Here is a 27,748-nt window from a genome sequence, read left to right on the forward strand (position 1 = left end):
GCGCCGGGGCGGCGGCAGGTACGGGGATGGGGGGTCGGGGCCCTGGGCTCGGCGCCCCTCCACTATCCCCCACCCCAACCCCCCTCAGCCCTCCCTCCCATTCTCTTCCTCCCTCCCAACCCCAGTCTTTCACTCCCTCCATTCCCCCCGTTTCCCATTCTCTCGCCCCCCCCGTCCTTCACCCCCCCATTCCCTCCCCAATCCCTCACTCCCCCTTCCATCCCCTCCCCAGTCCCCCCAAGTCCTTCAACCCTCCATTCCCTCCCCTCTCCATCCCCTCACTCTCCCTTTCATCCCCTCCCTACACCTCTCCACAGTCCCCCCCAGCCCTTCAACCCCCCATTGCCTCCCCCCCAGTCCTTCACTCCCCCTTCCACCCCCTCCCTACACCGCTCCCCCCTCCCCAGTCCCCCCTAGTCCTTCAGCCCCGCCATTCCCTCCACCCCTATTCCCTCCCTCCCCCTTCCACCCCCTCCCCAGTCTCCCCCCAGCCCCCCACCAGCCCTTCAACCCCCCATTCCCTCCCCTCCGCATCCCCTCACTCCCCCTTCCACACCCTCCTCAGTCTCCCCCCAATCCTTCATCGCCCCCATTCCCCTCCTGCCCTTCACCTCCTCATTGCCTCCCCCCAGTCCCTCACTCCCCCTTCCATCCCCTCCCCAGACCTCTCCCCTCTCCCCAGTACCCCTCAGTCCTTCACCCCCCCATTCCCTCCCCCCTCCATCCCCCCACTCCCCCTTCCACCCCCCTCCCCAGTGCCCCCCCCCAGCCCTTCACCCCCTCTATTCCCTCTAAGCCCCCTCAGTCCCTCTCCCCTCAGGGTCTCCTGCCCAGCATCCAGAGCCTCCCCCGGGATCGGGGGGCTCCTGGGGGGCTTTGCTCCCTGGCTGTGGCGGGCGAGCCGTTCTCCTGCCGCAAAAACCCCGATGTCTGTCGGGAAAACTCTAAATTATTGTCTCCGCACGGCACAGCCTGGAATGGGGCCTCTCTGCTCGCCGTTTTGTTGTTTTTCCTTTTTCCCCAGCCCATTTTACAGTGGAATTCGGTTCTGCAGGTTTGGTTTTTTCCTCCCGCGTCCACGCGGTTTGGTCCGGGTGGTGCTGGACTGACTGGACGTGGGAACAGGCTGCGCGGTTTCCAGCTGTTCGTTCCCGCCAGGAATGAAAGTGCCAGTTGCGGCCCCTCGGCCTCAGCGGGAACCGAGGTTCATGGAGGAGACCCCAGGGTCCCCCCTGCCTGGCAGGAACTGGGGTTCCTGGGGGAGACTCCATGGTCCTCCCTTGCGGGTGTGAACTGGGATTCCTGGAGGAGAGGCTGTGGTCCTCCCTGGCCGATGGGAACTTGCGTTCCTAGGGAAGACCCCGTGGTTCTCCGCGGCCAGAAGGAACCGGGGTTCCCAGAGGAGACCCCAGGGACTCCTCTTGCTGGTGGGAACTGGGGTTCCCAAAGGGGACGCCGAGGTCCCTGCTGGCTGCCAGGATTCCCCAGGAAGACCCTGTGGTCCCTTTTGGCTGATGGGAACGTGTGTTCCCAGGGGAGATCCTGTAGTCCCCCCCGTGAAGCGGGAACCGATGTTCTGGGGGGAGATGCTGTGATCCACCCTGACCAGGGAGGAGCTGAGGGAGACCCAGGTCCCAGGCTCCCTGCCGGCATGTCCTTCCTCAGCGTGTTACTGAGCCGCAGCTTGGGAAGGTCTGGGAATCCTGCTGGGTTTGGTACGCGTTGGGAGATTGGATGAGTTCGTAGGAGTGACAATGCATGCAAGGAGATTTTCAAAATGGGCTTATGAGTAGGAATGGGATTGCCTGGTAACGGCAAATTAAATCCCTTTTCCCCAGATCAAAATGACTTCAGCAACGCTTCCTACGGGCGTGATTTGAGGTGCGTTTGATACGCCCTGCAGTCAGCTCTGTTCACTTACAGGTCATTCTGGAGTCTTCAGCACAGGAAGGGCATGGATCTGTTAAGAGTCCAGAAGAGGCCACAGAGGTGATCCAAGGCTGAGAGAATTAGGGTAGTTGAACCTGAAGAAAAGGCTCCAGGGAGATCTTAGAGCAGCTTCTAGTCCTGCAAGGGGCTCCAGGAAAGCTGGGGAGGGGCTCTTGATCAGGGAGGGCAGGGTCGGGATGAGAGGAATGGTTTTCAGCTGCAAGAGGGGAGATTGAGATGAGATCTTAGGCAGAAATGTTTTGGTATGAGGGTAGGGAGGCCCTGGCCCAGATTGACCGGAGCAGTGGTGGCTGCCTCATCCCTGGAGGGGTTCAAGGTCAGGTTGGATGGGGTTTTGCATGACTGGATCCAGTGGGAGGTGTCCCTGCCCATGGCACGGGGTCGGACTGGATGGGCTTTGAGGCCCTTTCCAACCCAAACCATCCCATGATTGTCTGTGTTTTTAACCTTGCTTGCCTCGTGTACTTTGGGTGATATTGGATTTTTGTGGTTTCCTGTGCCTGTTGGCAGTTTGGCCTTAAAACCAGAAGTTTTCAGCCAACAAGAGGAGAAACATCCACAGCCACAAAAATTTGGGCTCAAATGCAGTTGTGCAGTCCTTTAAACTATGAACCGGCTCTGTCACCTGACTCCTTCTCTTGGTCAGTCCAGCTCTTTATCTTCCTTCTGCAAACCAGAAAGGTTTATGACTCGTTAGGTTTATCTATTTTACCTGCTCTGTGGAACTTTCATCTCGTTTTCGGGGTGTTCGATGAGGTGTCAGTTCAGAAATGAGTGCATCACAGAGACCGAAAACTTACGTATATCACAACTGTAGGGAAAATCCATGCTTGCTGCGGCTTCTCCACATGTGGTAGGACATTGGGTTCAGTGCAGCAGGGTTTTGTGGCTTTTGGGAAGCCCGAATACCTGTGTGTTCTTACCTTGGTCAGCACAGCCACAGATGGCCGGGAAAGCAGGAGAGAGCTTTGTTTTGTAAAATGTGTAATCTGTGGTGTGATGTATTTATCAGGGTTTTTTCTGTTTTTCACTGTGTTTGCATCAGCTTGCGCCTCTCTTTCCAGTTGTAACAGGGAGATATGCCAGCAGAGGCGTCTGTTATAATTATTTTCATGTAGGTGCAGTTCCTGTAGTCAGTCACTCGTTTGTCTTTGGGATAAGTTGATTCAGAAATGTTTTCATGTTTTTCTGCTTTTCCAGGCTAAACGTGGTGATCAGAGGATGTTTTTACCATTTTCTTAATGCTGGCGTCGTCTCAGCGCCTTGCTAATTATGTTTCCTGACTTTGCTCAATCCCTGCTTTTGTCATGTATTTGGTTTGTAAACAGATGGAAACTAAACTATTGTCTTTGATTAAATCAGCTTCCTTCTATACAGCTTCATCTGTAGCATAACAGTTGCACATCCTAGGTGTTTTCCACCAACACAAGCTACTAGTTTTAATGTTTCATATGGATTTTGCTTGTTCTTTTATAATAGATTTGGCTTAAATTGAACCACTTTCTACCCCAGTGTCATTAGTTTGTGCTTATAAAGGTCAGAATTTTTGGTGTTTAATTCTAGTTTGTGTAAAATACTGTGCATCTCTGCAGAGCTTTTATATGTTTTTCCTGTCGTGCAGTGGGACGGTGCGTTTTGGATGATGGTAGTGCCTGGAAATGCCCCCGTCATCCAGCAGGATCATGCCCTGGAGCCTGACTTAGGACGAGACTCAACGGAGAGCTCTGCCATGGGCCCCGGCACGGAGCCGGTGTCTGAGGAGGTTGGCCCCGAGCTGGAGGAGATGCGAAAGCTGCGGGAGTTGGTGAGGAGGCTGGAAATAGAGAATCAGCACCCGAGAACGAAGAGCAGCAGGAGCGTGCTTGGGACAAACACGCAGAGTGAGATCCATACCGGTGTGGATAACCATGACTCTGGCCTTAATGGGATAGAAATTAATAATAGCATCAATGTGATAAGCGAGAAGCAGGAACTGCAAATCATGGCAGATCTGCAGAACCAGCTAAGCAAAATAAGAGAGGAAGGAGACAACAACTGCTTAAAAAAAGACAGAGATGTCCAAATGCAGTATAGTTACAACAATGCTGCCGAAGAATTATCTTCCGGCAGGTGCGAGGTGGAAGGGAAGGTCGATGATCACGTTGGATGCTCTTCACATGTGGATACAAGCAATAGCACAGAGCTGATGGGAAACTTGGTCCTTGCAGGTATTGGTTCCGCGATTCAAATGAATGAACAAAATCCCAATGACCCATGTGGAGATCTAGAAAACCTTCTGAATAATGCAGATCTGGTTGAAGTGAAAGTGATAGAACATGGATATTGCCCTGAAGAAGATGATACCTGGTACGTATCCCAAAACTTTGGTAATACATGGAACTTGAGCTGCTGCAGTCAGGAGTTTCTGTGCTCAGGTGTGCAGTGGTCATTATGAAGTGATTTCTACCCAGAGCTGTGATTTTTAGCAGCAGGAATGCAGCTCTTGCTATCAGCTGTTCTCGTTTTTAAGGCCGTTATGCCAGAGCATTATTTTTGTATAAAATTGGTTTCACACTAAGGCTTGGCTTTCCCCCTTTCTTGCTGGTGCTGCTGTAGTAGGCACAGGGAGCTTCTTTTCCTTGTTAGTTTATTGATGTGTAACACATGCAGTTGAGCAAACAATGGAGTTCTTAAACTTTGTATGTAACTGCCAGACGCTTTATTTAAATCAGAATTTTGTCAAACTGAGCCCTTAGACCATCTGGAGTTTGTGGCTTTCACTGGTATCGAAGACGATGAAGCGTTCCATTTCCTGAATGCTGTTTCTTGGCGGGTAACCCTTCTCTTTTGTTTAGAGCCATGAACTGAAGCAGATCAATGATGTAATCCTTAACTGACCTCCCCGTGCAGGACTCTCTGCTTCACCAGCAGCCGTGTTCAGAACATGGTTTGTGAGTCAGCAGATTCATTTCCCATGCCCTCCCAAGGCCAGTTGAAGTTTGAGGCCAATTCCTGCTCCTGCAATAGCTGCGATCTGAGATTTTACCTGAGTTCTTCATTTTAAGGCTTTGCAGGAGAGCTGCAGGCTTCTGCAAATTGCGTCTCAAACTTGTGTAGCTAGAGATTAATCTGGCAGTGAAGACAGCATTGCAGAGTGGTTGGTGAATGCAAAACAAATCTTAAAACTCCAGAGATTCATTATCTGTTATAAGTGAGGGGAAAATTTTGTTAATGGAATGGAGCTTAGTAACCTCAAGTCTAAATTCAAGGTTGTGTTAAAAACATTGGTTTTTTCTTTGCGAGCTTTCTTTTACAACCCCAATACTGGCTTGTAACTTGGTCACTGGACTCTTTAGCAAACCTGAACAGCAGTTTGAGCAGATTTATTTAAATAAAAAAGGGAATATTTTTAGCAAGTTGAGTTTGGAAGACAAGATTCATTATTTCCATGTTAATGTAAAAAGCTAGTTTTCTATTCCTGTTTATATAGCCTGTGACGTAAGAGGTTCCCCAGACTATATTGACTGGGTAAAGAAACCAGAGGGAGTCTAAGATGTCCAGAGGAGGCCACAAAGATGATCTGAGGGCTGGAGAACCTCCCGTATGAGGCCAGGCTGAGTGAGTTGGGGTTGTTCAGCCTGGAGAAGAGAAGGCTGCGGGGAGACCTTAGAGCAGCTTCCAGTGCTGAAAGGGGCTCCAGGAAAGCTGGGGAGGGGCTTTTTAGTAAGGCCTGTTGTGACAGGACAAGGAGCAATGGTTTTAACCTAAGGGCGGGGAGATTTAGACTAGATATAAGGAAGAAATTTTTCACAATGAGGGCAGAGAGGCAGTGACCCGGGTTGCCCAGGGAGTCAGAGGAGGCCTCATCCCTGGGAACATTCAAGGTCAGGTTGAACAGGGCTCTGAGCATCCTGGTGTGGTTAAAGATGTCCCTGCTCCTGCAGTGGGGTTGGATAGGATGGGCTTTAAAGGTCCCTTCCAACCCAAAGCATTCTATGATTCTCTGTACAGGGGCAGAGAGTGCTCTCCAGTGGAGTTGGGAGAGGTTCTGCACCCCAGGGCTCAGTTCCTGAACTGCACCTCGAGCTGGTGGCTGAGGTCATTCTCCTTTACCCAGTTCCTTTCTCACTAGACCTTGTAGGGTCTTCCTGTTTTCAATCCCTCTATTTTCTTGTTAAATTTGGTTACTGTAGGCTAACATATTAAAAAGAGGCACCCCAAGGAGCTTCACTAACAAGGGTATTAGAATTCTTGTGGAAGAACCATTATCATAAATTACCTTTGATCATCTCGCATCGCTTCTGTCTGTTTTATTTCCCTCTTGTCAAACAACCCTAGTAAAACAAGGAGCTGTTTTTACGACGGCTTCTTGTCCCAGAGCTCCTCAGCTAAACTGGAAGTGGAGAATGAATGCTGTGTGTGCAGTCAGCAGTGCTTGGCTGTGCTTATTGCCAGCTGTCCTAAATGCTCTTCCGAAGCACATGGCTCACATGCTGTCCGTGCAGGTATCCAGGCATTGCTGTCAGCAGGAACCAGAAAACAGTGGTTGAGGTTTAGAAAAAGAACCTCCCCCACCAGAAAGCCTTAATGCTGTATGAATTTAGGATCAGCTTTAATAAGGTGGCTTTGACTGGGGGAAGTTCTGTACACCCTGGATGGAAGCATGACTGAAATGTGTTGAGCAGAGTATTGCTCAAAGGGAGCAGCTTACTGCACTGGTATATTTGCAGCCCTTCTTTAATATCATGTGCATTATACACACATTTTAATACTATACATTAGGAAAAAGCCGTAGCTAGTGTTGGAACACATCATGCGTGCTTTGATATTTAAGATTTTTGGTACTTTCTGGGAAATTCACAGTGGCTTTGTTTTTCCTGTCACGGCTGAATTGATTCATTTTGTATCCAGTCCTTACGGTTTCCTGACTGCTTTATTATCATCTAGTCGAGGGGAGGATGCTTTATACATTAAAGAACACTAGGAACTCATTTTATGTTGTTTCAAAGTATTTAAGTGTTTAAAATAGGGGGTGGGGAGCCCGGACACTTCCAAAATGAGAGGCTTTAGTTCTTGTCTCTTCAAGTTGTTCTAGTTTTAAGAACAGCTCCAAACACACAGGGTTGTTTCTGTTGTGTGTACGCCACGTGACTTCTTAGCAGGTTTGAGGCCCCTGGTGAAGGCTGGGGATGGTTCAGGGCAGTCCCAAGCACAAACACGGGCTGGGCAGAGAATGGATTGGGAGGGGCCTGAGGAGAAGGACTTGGGGTGCTGGAGGATGAGAAGCTGAACATGAGCCGCAACGTGTGCTTGCAGCCCAGAAACCACCCGTGTCCTGGGCTGATCCAGAGCAGTGGGACCAGCAGGGCGAGGGACGGGATTCTGCCCCTCTGCTCCGCTCTGGTGAGACCAAACCTGGAGCCCTGTGTCCAGTTCTGGAGTCCTCAGCACAGGAAGGACACGGAGCTGTTGGAGCGAGGCCAGAGGAGGCCACAGAGATGATCCAAGGGCTGGAGCACCTCCTGTACGAGGACAGGCTGAGACAGTTGGGGTTGTTCAAGCCTGGAGAAGAGAAGGCTGTGGGGAGACCTTAGAGCAGCTTCCAGTGCTGAAAGGGGCTCCAGGAAAGCTGAGGAGGGGCTCTGGGTCAGGGAGGGCAGGGACAGGACAAAGGGAAAGATTTTCAGCTGCAAGAGGGGAGATTGAGATGAGATCTTAGGCAGAAATGTTTTGCTGTGAGGGTGGGGAGGCCCTGGCCCAGGTTGCCCAGAGCAGTGGTGGCTGCCCCATCCCTGGAGGTGTTCAAGGGCAGGTTGGATGGGGCTTTGGAGCCCCTGATGCAGTGGGAGGTGTCCCTGCTGATGGCAGGGGGTGGAACTGGATGGGCTTTGAGGTCCCTTCCAACGAAGAGTGCTCTGTGATTATATTTGCTGTGTGAGCTGCTGTGGTGACAGCAAAGCCTGTTGCCAAGAGGGAGCACAGGGGATTGGGTCAGATGTTGTGACCATTCTCTCAAGGTGCAGACGGCGTCTTGGCTTCTGTGCTGTTTTGCAGTTACTGGTTCCAACTTGCAAGCATTCCTGTGCAGCTTCCCTTGGCTTCAGCAAGAGCTGTGTGCCTTAAGGTTTTGTTTTAAACAGCATTGCTGTGGCTGAACCCCTTTGAAAAACAGGGTGCTCCTCACACACGGCAGCTGTAACTCTGTCCTGCTATGCTGCCTGTCCCTTGGCTTGCTTTCGTAGGTCACTTTCTCAAATAGCTACTCAAAATTGTAAATATCCTGGAGACCCGATCAAGTGAAAGTCTGCTCTCCATGTCGTCGACTTCCACGTGATACTTAACCTGGACTCAGAACTGTTTGCCAGCTGCGGGTTACCCGGTCACTCCCTTGTGTTACTCTGCAGCGCAGGATACTAGGAAGAAATGTTTTGCTGTGAGGGTGGGGAGGTCCTGGCCCAGGTTGGCCAGAGCAATGCTGGTTGTCCCATCCCTGGAGGTGTTCAAGGCCAGGTTGGATGGAGCTTGGAGCCCCTGATCCAGTGGGAGGTGTCCCTGCCCGTGGCAGGAGGTGGAACTGTATGGACTTCGAGGTCCCTTTGAACCCAAACCACTCTTGTGATTCTGTGAATCTGTGGTTTGCTGAAATAAGTTACTATTTAGGAGCCTCTCAGGAGTGTCTGTTTTCAGCCTTAGCTCCACATCCTGTGGCTTCCGTATTAATGCCTTAAGGCATTTAATTCACCGTACTGGAAGGTATCATCCTTGTTAGCTTGTACTGTCAGAGATAGGAACAGGTTTTGTGGAGAAGTTCTACCACAGAATGGGTTTCTGCACAAAATTCAGGTATTATACAATAGAACATCACGTGAAGGTTTGCATCATTTGCCTCTTGAGGCGAGCTCTTAACTCCCTGCTCTCTGTGTAAATCAATCCGTACATTTCCACAAGCCGTGCCATAGTTCACCCATGATCCTTCCTTGCTGGCGGAACTCTACATGACTTGGAAATAGTAATTTGCAAGGTCCTCAGACACGTCACCTAATGAAAACCTTCTAGAGGGATTTTTACCACGGATCAGGTAGCTCTGTGGCATTAAGTACCTTACAGATGGCTTCTTGAGAACGTTACCCGGTGGCCTCACCTGCGAGGAGCAGGTTAGCCACGTGTGCTGACTGTGGTCATCGTTATGTTGTTCTGTTGTGCCTGCTGGCCGTGCCTGGTCTCTGGGTGGATGAGCTCTCCGCAAATCCTTCTGTGCAGCACCAGGACAGTGTCGCATCAGCAGCCTGCGCTGCTGGAGGGGAGGGAGCCGAAATTAAAACCTACCTGCTTGTCTGACGCTTGTGTGCAAAGTACAGCCTTTTGGGTGAGATGGCTTTAATGGGAGAGGCGTAAAATCGTAGAATGATTTGAGTTGGGAGGGACCTTAAAGATCATCTAATTCCAATCTCCTTGCCAAGGGCTTGGACACCTCCCAGTGGATCGTGGAGTTCTTGTTGAAATGCTTGAGGTGCTGGCTGATGGCTTGCTCTGTACGATTAGGTGTGGGCACGGTACTCAGTCTGCTCTGCTGTGCATGGCTGCAGCCGGACTAGAGATGCTGCTTCACATCCTTCTGCCGACAACATGGCACCATGTCTGTCCCCCCAGCCTTTTCCTCACCATACGGACTCTCGACTGTGGTGAGAGGTTCTGTGATTGCTGTGTTCAGAGCCCCTGCGGCCCCATGACTGGAGCGCTGGTGCTTTGCCCAGCAGGATTAATCCCTAGGGAGATGTGAAAAAATGGGGCTTCTCCTGCCTTCTGCGGTGCAGTGATTGTGTCTTTCTTTCCAGTTTCAGTTTCTTGGGAATAAAGGCTTATACTTTAATGTTTGTATAGAGTGCTTTCCATAGGATTTTTCTTATTCTTTCCTTTGTTTCTGTCATTTCAAGACCTGGACAGTCTTGTTTCCCTGTTGCTTTCCACAACACAATGTTGTTGGTATCGGTATTTCTGTTCAGCAGTAGTGTTTGAGATTAGAGCAACATAAGCACAGTGATAAATCTGGAAATCCACTCTCTAAAGGCAAAGAAAGGACAACGAATGCATTATCTTTGTGAAATACATGCCTTACAGGAGAATTTAGCTGCCTACTGAGGACTTTGTGGGGGTATATGTTGTAAACCAGTGATGGTCTGAACATTTTGAGCTACCTTAGGTCTCTTTGTCCTTGCCTTGATGTGTAAAACTCCCAGGTCTGAGGATTGGTGTAACCTCTGGCTTTGTGGTACTGCTGTAACTCCTGGTGCCAAGCGCTGTGGAAGACGTCTCATAACCCCAGCATCTGTCTAAAGAACTGTGGTTCATTTTGCTTTTGGTTTAATTTCTTAATGTGCTGGTTACAGACCTTTCTGCAGCCTGAACTCTCCTCTGTGAGCTGTGGATTTACTGGGGCAAATATTCTGCGTGATTAGGATGTTAAATTCCCAGGCAATCCTGGCTGGTAGTCTTACAGTTGATCCGATGCATTACTGGATTGTGAAACAGCTTTTCTCACGGCAGCGTGCAAGGTGAGAAAGCTGTAATGGTATTTTCCAGATTTATGGAGGGTTTTATTGAAATTAGCATTTTCAAAATCAAACAACAGTAGCTATGAATGCCTGTAAATCCTCCTGTGACATCGACCCCAGAAGAAAAATAGTTTTCTTAGGAGATACTTGGCGCTTGGGACATTGGAATATGTCAGAATAAAGTGCAAAGAATGCCATAAATTCATAAGGGAAGAAAAATCTCATGCTGTGCTTGCTGCTGCATTAAAACTACTTGGCTTTTCCCAGAGATGCATTTCCTAAATTACTTTATATAGAGAAAGTGAAACCGGTAAATGAAACTAGAGATGCTTTATGGAAGGGTTTCCTCACAGCTGGTCTTCTTGGAAGATGATCCTCACTGAAGACGTTCTCGTTGCTGTTTAGTAAGTCGTGCAGCAAACCCTCAATACATCACATTGAGAATGTGCGCCCAAAGGTTTTCTGTCTGGATTTTGTCTTAGGCCTTCTAACCATCTAAATAAGTTCTTTGTTGTTATGTGCAGCTTGACAAGAGCAAAGATTCAAAGCATGACCTTTCGCCTTTTAAACAGTGGTTTTGGCTGTGAGGTGCGTTCTGAGTTCTAGGGACAAAATGCAAGGCAAAACTTATTTAGTATCGGGTGTTTTGTTAACCCAAAAGGCTTTGGCTGGCTGGGACACCACCGGTCGCATGTGTGCTTAACAGCACGTCTGAGCACCTTTTTGCCAATGCTTATTGGATTGACTTAACCTGACAAATCAAAAGAGGGTAAAACTACCAGAAATGAAATTCTTCATATTTCTTAACGGAGCAGAGTGAGCTTAGCTTGTCTCAAAAACCTCTTTCGTGAGAACTGTGGTATCGTTGAGGTTGGAAAAGACCTCTCAGCTCATCCAGTCCAACTGTCAGCCCAACCCCACTGTGCCTGCTGAACCATGTCCCCAGGTGCCACCTCTACATGGTTTTTGAACGCCTCCAGGGATGGAGACTCCACCAGTGCCCTGGGCAGCCTCTACCAATGCCTGATCAGAAGAAAACCTGGTTCAGCAGGAAGCACAAGGATCCTGGTGCACTCAGGATCTGCTGTGACAGCCACGGTGGCCAAGGGAGGATGCACCTATCGGAAGGTGACTCTGGTCCTTATTGCTGTGTCCAGAGGAAGCTCCACTCCTAGTTTTGGGGCTGGTGTGTTTGGTTTCTCGCTGATGGTGTGCAGAGCTCCAGAGGAATAAGCTGTGACACTGAGCTGTGAGAAGTTACCTTGCTAAAGATGTTGAACCCTCCCCAAAGCTACTGAAAAAGGCAGCAAACCTGACCCTCTGAAATCAAACCAGAAATTTTTATAAGTTGCCTGTCAATGCTCTGAGAAGTTGAATTTTCCTTACTTGGGGGTCAGTGAAATGGTGAGACAGTGTCTTGCTGATAGACCTCAGCTGAAAAAGGTGGGTCCTCTGGCTGTGTGGGGGACTCAGGCACCCTGGGAAGCAGCAGTGCTTCACTGTGAGGAAACAGCTCGAGTAATCCAAGAAGCATTCACGTTTTCAGCTGGTACGGTCCTGGGTAGAAACACAGCTGGAAGCCCTTCAGGAGCTGGGAGAGCAACTGCTGCCTGAAGTAGAGTAGGATTTTCTCCCTTAACCTAAAATCTGTGGAGAACAGTGACCTGCCCTGAGGAGGCTGTTGGCCTCTTTTCTGTTTGATGGCTTTATTGCTGCTTTTTTTTTGTTCTGAACTGTAAGATAAATCCAGTGAGACAGCGAGCACTCTGTTATATTGGATCTGACTTGTTGCAGTGCTCGTTTACCCACACAGAAGTGCAGTGAGATGTGCTCGTAGGGTTTTCTATAAAAGATAACATCACACATTTGGGAATAGCTGTGTTTGCATTTCTCAGCATTTATTTTGTCAATAGCAAATTAGCTTTTGGAAGATATTATTTGCATGCGGTTTTGTGTAAAGCATGGTCTGAAAAAGCTTCTGCAGGAGATGTGGCTGAAGAGATAGAATCTCTGCTCCCTGATGCAGTGGGAGGTGACCCTGCTCATGGAAGGGGGCTGGAACTTGATGGGCTTTGAGGGCCCTTCCAACCCAAACCATTCTGTGATTCTGGAAAAGATGGATGTGGCCAGAGGAGGGAGATTATTCCCACCTGTGAAGCTGTGAGTCAAAAGGCAACAGAGAATAATTGCCTTCCACCTGTATCCTTGTCACCCAGGAACCAGGTCATATTGGGGGTAAACAGCCAGTGATATTTTCAGAGAAAGGGGATGGAGGGGTTCCTCACCCTTCTTCAGTGATGTGGTGGAGTGCTGTGGGTGCTCAAAGCAGGTAGGAATTACAAAAAGAGTTTGGATAACTTCGCTGGAAAATACGGTTTTGAGCTGTTGTGTATAGAATTGCTCGATCTAACAGCCCCAAACTGCAGAAGCATGGGAGTCTGGGACAGCTTGCTGCCTCAGTGCAGCACTTGGATTGATCCTTTCTCCATGGATCCTTCTCTGGATACTGGACAGGAAACAGGGCAATAGGTTAGGCTGAGCTTTGGTTTTAAATATCCTAGAATCATAGAATCTATGATTGGAAAAGATGGTTGGATGGTTGGAAAAGACCCATGGGATCATCGAGTCCAGCCATCCCCATCAATCACTAAACCATGTCCCTCAGCACCTCATCCACCTGTCCCTTAAAACCCTCCAGGGAAGGTGACTCCACCCCCTCCCTGGGCAGCCTCTGCCAGTGCGCAAGGACTCTTTCTGTGAAAAATTTTTTCCTGATGTCCAGCCTGAACCTCCCCTGGCCGAGCTTGAGGCCATTCCCTCTTGTACCGTCCTCTGTCACATGGGAGAAGAGGCCAGCACCCTGCTCTCTACGACCTCCTTTCAGGTTTTTGTATGTTTTATCTTGGCCAAACATTGCTTTTTTGGCAACTAAGAATCCCACAGTATGCTTCTGTGCCTTTTAAACGTGAAGGGTTTTCAGAGACTAATGGGATCATTGCTAAAACAGCTGACAATTTATGTTAGTTTTGTTGGGGAAAGAGCGTTGTGTGAACTGAATAAGAGATGTCTCTGTGAAAAAGTAACTGGAGCAGAAAGACTTGATCTTCCTTGCTGCATGAGTGCTGGAAGAGAGGGTAAGAGGCAACTGGAGCACATGCAGACATGAGGGATTGAAAGCCACGCTGGATGGGGCTTTGAAGACCCTGATCCAGAGGAAGGTGTCCCTGCCCATGGCAGGGGTGGGACTGGATGGGCTTTGAGGTCCCTTCCAACCCAAACCACTCCATGATTCTATGAATGCATTCATAGCAGCAGGGAATAGATTGAGCAACCAGTGTATCAAGATGACTTAGCTGGAACTCTGAGGTTAAAGTGAGGTACCTATCACTGTACGCAGGGAGCCGATTGTCTCGGTGGGCAGATTCTGTTGATGACGGCAATTCTTGTTGCCACCACTACCTCGCTTGTGCTGTCGATTGGCGGAGGTTTCATGCCCTCTGCCTGTCAATGTTGTTCTTTAGGTGACAGGCAAGAATTAAAAGCTGTTCAACTTCTATATGTACACAGAACCAATTTCTGTTTTTTTCTCCCCTTCACAAAAATTTTAAATGTTAAAAAAGTTAAAATAGAGGGTGTTGGGTTTTTTTTTCTTTTGTTGGTATATTTTGACTTTGAAAATCCAAATGTGAGATCTGTAAAGTGGAGTTGCTCTTCAGTCTGGTGCCTGTGCCCTTTGGCCTTTCATGAGAGGAATTTTCTCCTTGGGAAAAGTACCCTTTAAGGAGTGTTTGAGGGCCCTGGAGTTGTTTAGCCTGGAGAAGAGGAGGCTGAGGGGAGACCTCATTGCTCTCTGTAGCTCTCAGAAAGGAGGTTGGAGCGAGGTGGGTGCTGGGTTGTTCTCCCAAATAACAAGTGACAGGATGAGAGGAAATGGCCTCAAGTTGTGCCAGGGAAGGTTTAGACAGGGTATTAGGAAAAATTCTTCCCTGGAAGGTTTCTCAAGCACTGGAAGGGCTGCCCAGGGAGGTGGTGGAGTCCCCATCCCTGGTGGGGATTAAAAGATCGGCAGACGAGGTGCTCAGGGATCTGATTTAGTAGTGAACAGGTACGGTTGGACTCGATCTCAAGGATCTTCTCCAACTGAACGATTCTATGAAATGTGGTTAAGATGCAACTTCACACACAGCTGTAAATAATCGAAGGCTCTAAGGTGATTAAAGCTGTCTGTAGGTAAAGCTAATCCTGGATGGAGATGCACAGCAATGCGAGGTCTGTCATAATTGTCAAAAGCTTTGGTTTTAGGAGAATTCCTCTAACTTCACAATAAAGAAAGGGAGGGGAAGCATACAGTCATCCCTCCTAACTGCCTGAAAATGTTCTACGTGTTCCAGTTACCTGGTGTTTCCAGTTACCCTGAAGTCTGTGAGCAGGCTTCTCACTGTTCATCCACTGTCTTGGAGTACTGCTGGGAGAAGGGAGGAGACAGCCGCTGCCTGCAGGGTGATGTTTAGCCTAGAGAAGAGTAGGCTGAGGGAAGACCTTATTGTCTACAACTGCCTGAAAGGAGGTTGTGGAGAGGTGGCTGTTGGTCTCTTTGCCCAAGTGACAGGTGATAGTACGAGAGGGAATGGCCTCAGGCGGCGTCAGGGGAGGTTCAGATTGGACATTAGGAAAAAACTTCTTCACTGAAAGGGTTCTCAAGCCTAGGAAGGTGTTTAAAAGATGGGCAGATGAAATGCTTAGGGATATGACTTAGTAGTGGACAGGTATGGTTGGACTTGGTGATCTCAAAGGTCTTTTCCAACCTAGGGATTCTATGATTCTATGAGTGCAGGTGGAATACCAATGGATGTTTAACAAGAAATACAGCAGTTGTCACCTTGAACCTCAGGTTAGAGCCACCTCCTCCTCGCTGCTGCCTCTGTCGTGAGGTGGGTTTTGGGGAGGAGGAACAGAGGGAGAGCCAGGGTGATGGGGGATGGTAACTATGCCAACAACTTCCCTCTTAGCAGTATTCACCAGCCCAGACCTGAACCGAGCCTGGCAGAGGCCGTGCGATTTCTCTGCGAAGCCATCTTTAAGTCAATTTTAATACTGTGATAGTAAGTTTTGTTTCTATGTCATAGCATACAACTGAAACTTTAATTTCCCCACCATATTTAATTTGGATAACGTTTCTATTACTTGCTGTTAGCTGACTTTAGCAAATGCTACTTGGGTGGCTGCGTGCTCTGAGTTAATAAGTGTTTTTGCTGTCTCCTTCCAATCCTTGCAAAGGCTCTACGTGTCCCCAAGAAAACCTGTTATAGAACAGAAAACAGACTCTCCTCTCAAGTGGTGCCGACAAGTGTTGGGTAATCCCGGTCCTGAGACAGAGGTCGCCTGCAGAAGCCTTATCACCAGGCTTGACCAAGGTATGTAAAGTGGAAGCTTTGCTGCTTCAGGTGTCTTCTATTTCCACCTGTATCCTTTACGTTATTGAGCAATAGTAAAGCAAAGGGGGACCCAAAGTTTCCAGTCGCTGTAGTGGAGAACATCTGCAGAACATCTGCAGGGACGGTGCTTTCAATTTGGTGACTGTTTGTACAGCCCTGTTTGTCACCGAGTAAAACCCCCCCTGCTTTTGATTTACTGTGGTGATGCCTCAGCTGCTGAAGGTAAGAGAGAATTCAGTAAGCAGTAAGAGAGCGGTGCTAATTACAAATAATGAGCAAAACAAACCCCACTGCGATGTTTTGCCTCTCTATATTTTTTAAGACTCAAATACAGGCGTTTCTAATTAATTGCCAAATGGACCACCTTGATTTCTGTTTTTTTTAGACACATTCAGAGATGAAACACTAAACTATTTTTTCAGTCTCTTAATTGACTTTTTAAAAATATTTAAACACCTTTAATGTAAAACTACAGAGAGGAAAAGATGTGCTTCTAGGGAGTGGGAGGGAGAATCATGTGAAACTGTTGCAGCTTTTTTCTGTGTAAAACGTTCAAGTACTGTGGATCGTCCTTATCCTATTACCTTGAATATCTACCCTACCATGCACCTTACTGTGTTGGTGCATGTCCTTACCGTTGGTAGTGTTAACTGGATAAAACTGATGCTAAAAGGTTCCAGTAATGAAACAGGAAAATCTAACTTGAAGAAATGGTGTCACTTGGAAACCTAGTTTTTCTTCCTGTTTTATAATCCCCTGACGGCATTTCATGGTGGCTTTCAGCTGTGGGAAAGCATGAAGGGAAAACTCTCTTCCTCCATCTGCCTGAAATGGAAAGGCAACAGAGCGTTCTGTCCAGCGGTCGTGTACGACCACCATAGTCCATCTTCTGGGCTCTGGTGGTTATGGGTGCGCTGTCCCTTTTTGCAAGCACAGAAGTATTTGTCTAGGGTTAGCTCTGATGCCAGAGCTGTTAGAGCAGATGCATGGTGCACATCACTACAAACCTGAGAAGGTTGTTCTGTTTATACGTAGTCTCTCACCTGGAATCCATCTGCATATCCTAGAGTCACACAGTGAGTTGGGTTGGAAGGGAACTTGAGGATCATCTCAGTCCAACTTCCTACTTTCAGCTTTTCAAATGCACTCTAATGATGGCCTGAACTTCTGATGGCCAAAACCCTGAGGGGTTTGGAGTGGGTAATCCTTCTTCTGTCCTACAGCTTTCTGCTGTTGGCAGCTGTGCTTACCCTGTGGCTGGAGGGATGAGGAGCTCTGTTACTCTCTCATAACAGATCATCACAGAAAAGCAGTGCAGAGCAGGATGAGTTGCAGCCTCTCATGATCATCTAAATGCGGAAGCAGCGGTTGGCAGTGCTTGAAAAAGTGGAGCTTTGGAGGGAATCAGTGTTTGAAGTGCAGTGATGTTCTTACCTGCTGGAAATGCAGCCCCGGTTGGGTGCAAGAGCTGTTGTTTGCCCAGGGTTTGTACGCGCTGACTGTCTGTGGTGCTAACACAATCGTTTGATTTCAGTTTGACCTCCGTGATCTGGAGGCTGAGGCACCACTGCTTTGTTTTGCCTTTTTCTTATCTTTTCATACTAAGAGTGTTTTTGCACTACAGTAATCAGGCTTATTTTTCAGCCTTGAAATTCCTGATTTGAGATAACTGCTTGTAGTTGGAGAACAAACTTCATTTAATGCTATAAACTATCTGCACCTAAAAGTTTGAATGAAGATTTGTTTGATTAACTCTGCTTTGTCTCAAATGCATCAGGCTTTAATTGTACTGTGTTAGTATTTTTTTTTAACTAAAATAGTCTGACTTCATATTTGGATGAGAAATAAAAAAGAAAATTATTTATATTGTGAATCTTCATTATTCACTGGCCTAGGTTGCCCAGAGGAGTGGTGGCTGCCCCATCCCTGGAGGTGTTCAAGGCCAGGTTGGATGGGGCTGGGGTTGAACTGGATGGGCTTTGAGGTCCCTTCCAATCCAAACCATTCTATGATTCCATTATTCTGTTTTCTTAGCTGTTCTCTCAGTGGTGAGGATTTGCTGAGCAGCTCAGCAGCCCCATGAATAGTCTACAGGTCACAGAAAGAGTCTTTTTCTTAGCATTGTCACTGCTTATTTCCAGCCTCAGTAAGCATGGATGCACTGAATTTTGCTACCTGGCTGCTTTGATTGTTTCACTTACTTGCATGCAAGTCTGGGCTGAATCACTCAGAATGGTGGCTTTTCAGATTAATTTGCTCTCCTTACTTCTGTGGTTTAATGCTGTTTGGATTCCAGTGTTAAAAATTCAAAGTAACGTGTGTGTAAACATGAAGTTCAGTGGCGCTCTTTAAAATGAAGATGGGGTGTTAGAAGTGAGAGATATTTATAAAAGCAGGCATCTTTGAAGGCCAGCACTGCAGTTTTCAGAGATGTGTGGCTTCCTTAAAGCCAAGTTTATTAGTAGTTACCCTTGGAATTCTTTGGGAGTGACAAAACAAGTGAAAGGGAAGAGTGAGCAAGGCAACAGGGTCTGCTTCGCTTACTACATCTCGGAACTCACGCTATCAGAATGTCTTATTTGAAGTACATCTGTTACGATATTTAATCTTGTTTGGTCTGATGCTCTTTTTTTAAAAAAAATAATTTGCTAACCTTTATGGCTTTTTTGTATTTTTCCTTCTAGCCAGTAGATGGAAAAACCTGTATTGCAGTCCGCTGGCATCACCAAGCGCACATAACTTGAATACAGAGCCAGGCTCCTGTAGCAATGCACTAAACTCTCCCGGGCATCTCAAATCGACTAACAAAGCACTACTAACCTGTGGCAGCTCAGGTATGGCACGTCAGTAGAGCAGTGCGAACCTGCCGCGTTTAAAATGCAAGGAGTGTGACTAAATGACATCCGAAAAGGTTGTCAAGAGATGCAAGTCCACCCATGGGGTTGTCTCCTTTTGATTTGCTCATTTACTGATCTGGGTTTCATCTGTTACGTGAGAGAAAACCTTGCATTCTAAATGGCTTGTAATTATCGCATGGTTTTGTTTTTATAACTTTATATATCTATAAATTTTACTAATTTTAAGTGACTTCAAATAGAAAATGACCACCGAGGCAAAAAGGCTGCTGCTCTAGACTGATATTATAGTTTGTAGGGGTTAACTTCATGAAGTTACTTGGGTTCACTTTTGTGCCTTTAGAATCTGTCAAGTTTCTTTTGAAAATATTGATTAAAGTAGGCAGCAGAAAGAAACCTCGTGCCCTACGACCGGACATTTAGTCTCCAGGATGTGCGTTTAAATGGGCTGAGCGGGCGGCTAAACGCAAGATAACAGAAGCTTTCCATCAGACTTAATTGTGTGTGGACTAAGATTTCCCACCTCAGGGGCAACTTGTACAAAATCCTTGTTAGCAGCCGGGATTTGTAGGCATGGATAATGCAGCTTTTAAACGGCTTGGCCTTGGGTCTGCCTTGGCATTAAGGCTGCTGCCTAAGGAGTCCACGTAGGCTCTTTCCAGAGCCCCATTTATCCTTGATGCATCCTCCGTTTATCCTGGTACAAATACTTTGCCTCTTGGCTTTATTATAAGTCCTTCTGGATTTGGTTGGGTTTTTTTGTGGCAATTGCTGTGTCCTAATGTGCATGTTTAACACCAGAAAGCATGTTTAACGGTTTCTGGCTTGAGATTTGATGCTAAATGACCTCTTTTAGGGAAAATAAAGGGTTGCGTGTGGATGTTTTCCCAGCTGCAGGTTTGCTTTAGCTGGGTTTCTGCTGTAAATAGAAACAAACGCTTCTCTTTTTTGTAAACAAAAGGATGCACCTACAACTGATTATTTTTGCAAGCTGAATTCTGCAAGGAGAAATCTCTCAACTGGTTCCTAGTTCCTGCTCTGAGGTTGGTTGGCGATCTGGCTGCCTGACCCCTTTTCGCACAGAAATGGTGTGAAAACCAAGTATCTTTGCCATTCCTGAGTTCTTCGTGTGCTCTGCTGAAGCTGTCAGGGGCACCACATCAAAAGCCAAGCACAGAACAGGCTTTGTCCCTGTGGAATTGTGCGAGAGAATTCCCTTCATCTACTGGGTGGCTCTGCCTTTGCGTGTGAATGTGAGTTTAAGGTCAGCTTGATTGTCTTGAGTCTCATCTTATTTCTAAGAGTTACAGAGCTCTGCTGTTCAAATGAAACATGTTTAACAATAGCCTCCCTTAAAAACTAAACACAATATCCCTTTACAGAATCCAGATGTGCTCTATTCTGAAGTTTCTGTAATAAAACCCATAATCAGTTCATTTTGCAGTGTTGAGCCACAACAGTTTTTACTGATGAAAGAATGCGAATGTTTTTCTTCCCCTCCTTGGCTGTTTTTGTACAGCCCTGCAGTTTAAAGCCTGCTGGTGCAGAGCAGCTTGCTCAGTGTCCATGTGGGAAATTCATTCTATGCTCGCACTTCAAAGGTGTGTTTTCTGTGTCATCAGTGGCTTCTCTTCAAAACTAGGTGAGGAAATACAATTGGGAACCTACTGCTTTTTCCTGACAGAAGGGATTGTCCCACTCTGCTCCACACTGGGGGCAGTTCTGGGCACCACAGGATGAAAAGGATCTAAAGGTGCTGGAGAGTGTCCAGAGCAGGGCATGGAGTTGGGGAAGGGTTTAGAGGGGAAGAGTGTGAGGAGCAGCTGAAGGCACTTGGTCTGTTCAGCCTGGAGAAGAGGAGACTGAGGGGAGACCTTACTGTGCTCTGCAGCTTCCTCACCAGGGGAGGAGGAGCAGCAGGCGCTGAGCTCTTCTCTCTGGCCACCAATGACAGGACTGGAGGCAATGGTAGGAAGATGCCAGGGGAGGGTTAATTTGGATGTAAGGACAAGGTTCTTCCCCAGAGGGTTGTGGAGTCCTGGAACAGCTCCCAGGGAAGCAGTCACGGCACCGAGCCTGACAATATTCCAGAAGCATTTGGCCAAGGCCCTCAGCCCCACCGTGTGAATGTTGGGGTGTCCTGTGCAGGGGCAGGAGTTGGACCTGATGATCCTCGTTGGGTCCCTTCCAACTCAGGCCATTCAAAGGGTTGCTCAGTAATGGTCCTTAGATGTTTTGCTGAGAATAGACAAAATTCCTAGCATAATTGTCAAGAGCTTTTCAGTCAGAGTGCTGCCTTCAAACACTGCAGGCAAACCTGCCTGAGCTACAGCAGAAATCAGCAGCGAATCACGTCGTATGGATGCCCTGGGAGGCCGACTTCTATTCCTGAGTTACCGGCTTGTGTGCCACAGCCTACGTGGGGCTTTTTATTGAAGTGATGATCTCAAAACTCCTACTTGAGCAGATTTTTTGTTTGTTAGGCCCACTCTAGTGGAAAGTGATGTTAAGTGCTCTCACAGGCTCTTGCATATCTGCTGGCTTCATCTGGTCTTATGTCAGATTGTGAATTTTTTTTTTTATGGGTCTAAATCTATATGGTACTAATGGCAGCCTTGTCAGGAATTAATTTAAAGTAACAATGTACTCTCTTTAAAAATAGCACTGTAAGTTACATGTCTGTGTGCTGATGTTTATGGGGAAGTTTATGCATATTATCCTAGTTCTGCTAGAAGCACGTTCAGCCTGGAGAAGAGAGGGCTGTGGGGAGACCTTAGAGCAGCTTCCAGTGCTGAAAGGGGCTCCAGGAAAGCTGGGGAGGGGCTCTTGATCAGTGAGGGCAGGGACAGCACAAGAGGGAATAGTTTTGAGCTGCAGGAGGGGAGATTGAGATGAGATCTTGGGCAGAAATGTTTTTCTGTCAGGGTGGGGAGGCCCTGGCCCAGGTTTCCAAGAGCAGTGGTGGCTGCCCCATCCCTGGAGGGGTTCAAGGCCAGGTTGGATGGGGCTTTGATCACCCTGATGCAGTGGGAGGTGTCCCTGCCCTTGGCAGGGGATTGGAACTGGATGGGCTTTGAGGTCCCTTCCAGCTCAACCCATTCATTGATTCTATGGATATTATGGTATTTTGTGACATATGGCACAGATAAGCACATTTGCCCTGCAGAGGTTTTACATTCACTCATCCTTCTGTGTTTCTATAAGGTTTTCTAGTAACATGTGTTTGGGGGTTGTTTTGGTTTGATGTTTTTTTGCTAACACAAAGCTGTATGGCAGTTACACATTAGAAAAAGGGGATGCGGGGATGCTCACCATTGTGTGCTCCCTCTGAGGCACCGCCCCGAGCCCAAATTGGCACTGATGGAACAGTCATGAGCTTCTCCTCTCCTCGCCTGCATCTGCGGATCGCGAGAAGCTGACTGCAAGGAGGTGCTGAGCCTTGGACCTTGTAACAGTCAACCCAAGGCCATGCAGAGCAGGGTCTGAGGAGACACAAAGGCAGCTGTGATCCCACAACCCTGTGCAGAGAGCTGCTCACCGGCCTCCCGTGCCAGAAGGACAAGGTCGGGATAGCTCTGAATCTGCATGACTTGTTCCCATTTCCCTTTTCCAGTAGCGAGCAGCAGCATGCTTATACCGTGGCAAATACTGCCTCCCTTGGCTTAAGAGAAAGGACTGACAGGTAAAAGATTGCACTTGATGATGATTGTGATGATGTTTTTATTATTACTCAAAAGGAAAATGATTTGTTCCTCTTCCTAATGCCTGACTTGTGGAAAGATCCTTCTAGTTTGTTTTTTATGCCCTGCAGTGTGAATAAGAGATATCCTTTACCGGGAGAGTGTGTTTGGGTTGTGATGACAGGGAAAACAATGGATAAACCTCAGGAATGGGGAGGAGGCAGCCTGGTGTAAACACCACGTAGCGTAAGCAGAGTGCATGACTGATGTTTGAGGTCCTGCACTCTGAAGGCCGCTTGGATCCTTCTGCTCCCACGAACGCTCCACAGAGCTGTGGCAAGGACTGTGTGTAACTTTGCTGCTTAACATCTAGATCAATAGTTGTCCTTTTCTCAAAAGAAGCAGAAACTACGTCGACCTTTTAAAGCCTGTTTCTAAGCTCAGAATGACCAGGCATTGCTTTGCCACTTTCCAGACAGAAGTCCACATTTTTTTCCCTGTACAGAGGCCTTCTGCCTCCCAAAAATTGCAGTTTAGGATACTGAGCCTTGTGTTCTCATGTAATTTCTGACTTTTTCATTATTTCTAGCAACCATACCTCAGTTTCGTAACTGATGTTGTTGCAGGAATAAATACTCTGCTGTTCATTCCTGTTTTGTGTGTGGATGCCTGAATGCTTTTTCTGTTCCTCCCTCCTGAAGGCTACCTGAGCATGCATTCTGCCCTGAGCTCCCAGTCATCCGTGGACAGCGAGCTGAGCACCTCTGACGACTCTATCTCCATGGGATATAAACTGCAGGACTTGACTGACGTCCAGGTCATGGCGCGCCTTCAGGAAGAAAGTATGTGACAGCTACCTCCTTTGTGTTAGGATTTTAGAATTGTAGAGGAATGCAGGTGGATTCCAACTGGTCTTCTAGTTCTCCTTAACCAAGAAAGAAAAGAATGTGAAACTTCATTTGAAATGTTTGTGATTCGTAGAAGCTTCCCTTTAAAAATGCTGGCACTGAAACTTAGCAGCTGTGTGACATCCCCAAGGTGACACCTCTTATCTAAGAAGGGTAGTCAAAAGCATTACCCACCCTGCTTTTTAAATATGTAAGTGCCCTTGAACACATACTCAGCAGGTAGCCCTGAAGAACCGTGTTCTGGGCTGCTTCCCGAGCAGTGGGACCAGAAAGACTGGGGAGAGGATTCTGCCCCTCTGCTCCACTCTGGTGAGTCCTCAGCTCAGGAAGGACATGGAGCTGTTGGAGTGAGTCCAGAGGAGGACATGGAGATGATCCGAGGGCTGGAGAACCTCCTGTACGAGGACAGGCTGAGAGAGTTGGGGTTGTCCAGCCTGGAGAAGAGAAGGCTACGGGGAGACCTTAGAGCAGCTTCCAGGGGCTCAAGGAAAGCTGGGGAGGGGCTCTGGATCAGGGAAGGCAGGGACAGGATGAGGGGGAATGGTTTTGAGCTGCAGGAGGGGAGATTGAGATGAAGTTTTAGGGAGGAATGTTTTGTGGTGAGGGTGGGGAGGCCCTGGCCCAGGTTGGCCAGAGCAGTGGTGGCTGCCCCATCCCTGGAGGTGTTCAGGGCCAGGCTGGGTGGGGCTTGGAGCCCCTGATGCAGTGGGAGGTGTCCCTGCCCATGGCAGGGGGTGGGACTGGATGGGTTTTGAGGTCCCTTCCAACCCAAACAATTCTGTGATTCTATGATTCTAAGAAGTTGTTTGTATTAGGTTAGCCAGAAGACTTAAATAGAGGTTTTCAGTTGGGGGAGGATCCGTTCTACACCGGTCAGATGCTGTAGATGTCAGCAAAAAGCTGGTGCATTTTCATGTGGGGCAGACGTTCGAATGTGTTGAAAAGCTGGTGTGTGTGCAAGTAGTAGAACTAAAACATTTATACTGTAAATTAGACCCCTCTCCCATGTTAGTGTAAGAGAGCTGGAGCGGTAAACACAGTCCACAGTCACAGCTTTGTGTGTGTGTGCCATAAGGAGGAATCCAGGTCAGTTTTTATATTAACTCTTTGCTGTAATTGAGCAGCACTAATTGAATGGGTGACACTGTTCCAATTCAGAGCTGTGAGCATCTTCAGTAGAAAGTTACTAACCTGGCTCGCCTTCCAAGGTGAAGCAGACTGCTGATTAAAACATTGATTTTGAATCTGTGTTATAGCTGGAATTCCTCTTTTAAAGTCAGCTGACTTTGAGCTGTGTTTCCTTTCCCTCCAGGCCTCCGCCAGGACTGTGCCTCTAGCTCCGCGTCTGTATCGCGTCGCAGTTCCAGTGCCTCCCTTCACTCCCTGCGAAGAGGCACCTACAGCGACCAGGAGTTCGATACATACAGCCTCGAGGATGAGGATGACTACGACTGTTCCCTGTCGTACCGCAGCGCTCACAGATACTCGCCGTCTCCGCTCAGCTCGCCCCGATGTCAGTCCCCTTCTTCCTGTGCAGATTATGGCAGGTCATCTACTTCCCGCATCCGTCCCCCGAGGAGATCTGTGCCAAGTCCAATGCAAGACCGGCTCAAGTATGCGAACGGCGAAGGTAAGTAGGGTAGTTGTGAGCTTTGGTGTGAGTCAGTGACAATACTTCTGACCTGTGCATTTCAGAAATGTTATTTAATGGAAGCTACGGATTTGTCTTCTTTTAAGTGCATGTTTTTCAAGAGTTCGAAGCGTTGCACGTGTCTGTTGCCACTTCTGGCAGCGCACAGATGATCTACTCTTGTTTTCAGAGGAGATGCGCCACAGCATGCCCAACCTGGCCAGGACGAGCCTTCGAACTCTGGAGTCTGTAAGGAGCAGTCGGAGCTTGGAGTCGGATCTGCAGGTGCCAAGCAGTCGAATTCCAAGAACCCAGCAGCGGTCAGCAGGTCAGTGTGACGGCTTCTCTAGGCACTGCTGCAGTTGTAGAATCGTGGAATAGTTTGGGTTGGAAGGGACCTCAAATGCCATCCTGTTCCAACCCCCTGCCACAGGCAGGGACGCCTCCCACTGGATCAGGGGCTCCAAGCCCCATCCAACCTGGCCTCGAACACCTCCAGGGATGGGGCAGCTACCATTTCCTTTTGTCCATTTAGCCTATCTCACTAAACCTGAGGCCCTTAAGAGGCCCCGTATCCTGAAGTGTTCTTAAAATCCTGTTGCTAACTGGCTTTTTCTGTTGTTGTTCCGTGTCTAGGTCTGGCTCCCAGTAAGCTCAGGTATTCCTCCGGTGCTGGGCAGTCTCCCTTAACGGTGCGACAGCCGGTGAAAGCAGGGTCGTGCACAAACTCCCTGTTAACAGCCAGGCAGCCCGTAAAAGCCTGCAGTTACACCAGTCCTGTTAGTGGAGTTCGAAAACCGCAGGCATCCTCGCTTGGTACCAGCTCTTCCAACAGCAGTTGCACTACGAGAAGCAGTAACGTGGTCACTGTGGCAAAAACCTCAGCCCTTAGAGCGCGCACGTCTGTTGGAGGAACCTCAGTGGCCAAGAGCAAAGCGACACTGCCCTCCAGGAGGTAAGAGTGGGGCTTGGAGCCTCCCAGGCTTCAATGTCTGCCTTTATCTCACCCATTAGAAACGTTTTTTTCATCAAGCGAGTTCATCTTTGGTTTAAAAGCTTGTCATGGGGATCAAGGTGGGGCAGAGCTGCTGATTAACCTCAGTTGTGGTGGGGAGCCCTGAGGAAAGGGCAGTGAGGAAAGATCTGTGGAGGTTAAGTACTTTGCCCCGAGCTAAGGAGCAAAAGGTTGCAGTTCCTCTAAATACGGCTGCAATTCAGTTCTGTGTGTGCAGTGTGAACTGATGGGCCAGGACTCAGCAGCTCTGGGGGAGGAAACCCCTTGTTACCCTGGTGTCTGTGACCAAGCCATTCCACATGTTTGTTTACAAAATAAGGGCTTTTTTTAATGAAGCTCATTATCCAGGAAAATAGAATCATAGAATCATTAAGGCTGGAAAAGCCCTGTAAGCTCAGCAAGTCCAACCGTCAGCCCAGCCCCACTGTGCCTACTAAACCCTGTCCCCAGGTGCCACGGTCACATGGTTTCTGAACCCCTCTGGGGATAGAGACTCCCCCACTGCCCTGGGCAGCCTCTGCCAGGCCTTCACCACTCAAGTCAGTAAAGAAATGTTTCCTAATATCCAATCTAAACCTCCCCAGCACAACTTGATTTTCTCTCTCGAAAGGTTTCCCCACTCAGCACAGACCCCTCAGGCCACCGAGGACGATTCCTGGAAGGAGGGGTGTTACTGAGGCCCCAAAGCGCAGATGCACTCCCGACGCCTCTGTGAAGCAGACCCCCAGCTGGCTGGGCGCGAGAACCTTACTTGAAAACGAAGACCCATCCCCCTGCGGACTCTGTACATAGTTCCTCTCCCACGAAGTCCAACTGTCCTCAGCCTCTGCTCTTCTGCCAAGAGCCAGGCCTCTTAGGGGCAGCAGAGACCACCGCTTCACTGCCTTTCCACGGTTCAACACCTTATTTGGGATACAGGTCTTCACACGAAGACTGGAAATAGCCTTATTCCATACAAACCTCCGCGTGCAGCCCTTGGGATGGTTTGTCACAAAGCTTTGTACGTGACCGGCTCCTGAGGACGCTCGCTGGGCGTCTTGTTGGCACCAGAAAGCAGCTTTGGGCTGCTGATACGGAGTTTGCGCAGCAGTGGCTCGGGGAGACTAGGAGTAGCTCTATAGGTAGAAGTAAGACTTTTTACTGTTGTACTCGACTGTTTGTCTGGAACTCAACTGTTTGGGTTTGGTTGTTTTTTTTTACTTTGTATAGAATGTATTTCTGCTACTTTTTATTGTTTGTTGGCAGCATTGGAGCAGGTTTTTATAACTGTAGAACACTTCAAGGTGTCGTATTCAAGCGTGTGCGTCACAGTTCACAAGTGAAGGAGCAGCACACAATATTTGTGTGTGTGTGTGAGCTTTTTTGGAACATAGGTGCTGTTCAAAACCTGCTGTTTATCAGCATCCTCGCATCCCGGATGAGGAAGTTTACAAACAGCCGTTAACTGTTATCTTTTTAACACCCCCTCAACGGATCCAACTTGAAGTGTTTCCCTTCGAGCTCTTTCAGCGAGCCCCTCACTGCCCCTGTTTTTGTAGAAGTTTTGTACTGTCTCTTTGGCTCTGATGGATTCTGTTCCAGTGTCCTTCTCCTCAGCAAGTGCTGGATGCTCTGAATAAAGTCTTAGTACAGGAAATAGGCACTGATAGCAATGTTCTCCCTGCCATCAATGTGATTTTGATAGTGTAGTTTAATAAAATGTTATGGTGCTGAAATAGATCTGCTTTATTCAAACACTGAGCCT

At 48.1% G+C, this 27,748-nt stretch overlaps 1 protein-coding gene across 2 annotated transcripts; it reads left to right on the forward strand.

The window, feature by feature from the left end:
- Window positions 1–27,748, forward strand: LOC138726248 (SLAIN motif-containing protein-like). 2 transcript variants are annotated; one of them, XM_069867836.1, is made up of 9 exons: window positions 1–18; window positions 3,572–4,296; window positions 15,759–15,895; window positions 18,601–18,750; window positions 23,153–23,293; window positions 24,672–24,989; window positions 25,180–25,317; window positions 25,626–25,944; window positions 26,615–27,748. In XM_069867836.1, exons 2-9 carry the CDS (start codon window positions 3,590–3,592, stop codon window positions 26,679–26,681), a joined length of 1,977 nt encoding a protein of 658 aa, XP_069723937.1. In that variant the 5' UTR covers window positions 1–18; window positions 3,572–3,589; the 3' UTR covers window positions 26,682–27,748. The 2 variants fall into 2 exon arrangements, with proteins under 2 accessions (XP_069723937.1, XP_069723938.1); XM_069867837.1 differs by lacking the exons at window positions 1–18; window positions 18,601–18,750 and having other exon boundaries at window positions 3,469–4,296.

This window comes from Phaenicophaeus curvirostris, chromosome 13 (assembly GCF_032191515.1).
Source record: "Phaenicophaeus curvirostris isolate KB17595 chromosome 13, BPBGC_Pcur_1.0, whole genome shotgun sequence".
In the NCBI taxonomy this organism is placed as follows: Eukaryota; Metazoa; Chordata; class Aves; order Cuculiformes; family Cuculidae; genus Phaenicophaeus; species Phaenicophaeus curvirostris.

Coding starts and splice junctions, on each gene's coding strand:
- LOC138726248 (XM_069867836.1), top strand. CDS start 3,590: ATGATGGTAGTGCCTGGAAATGCCCCCGTCATCCAGCAGGATCATGCC. Junction 4,297..15,758: donor CCTGAAGAAGATGATACCTG/GTACGTATCCCA, acceptor ATCCTTGCAAAG/GCTCTACGTGTCCCCAAGAA. Junction 15,896..18,600: donor TATCACCAGGCTTGACCAAG/GTATGTAAAGTG, acceptor TTTTCCTTCTAG/CCAGTAGATGGAAAAACCTG.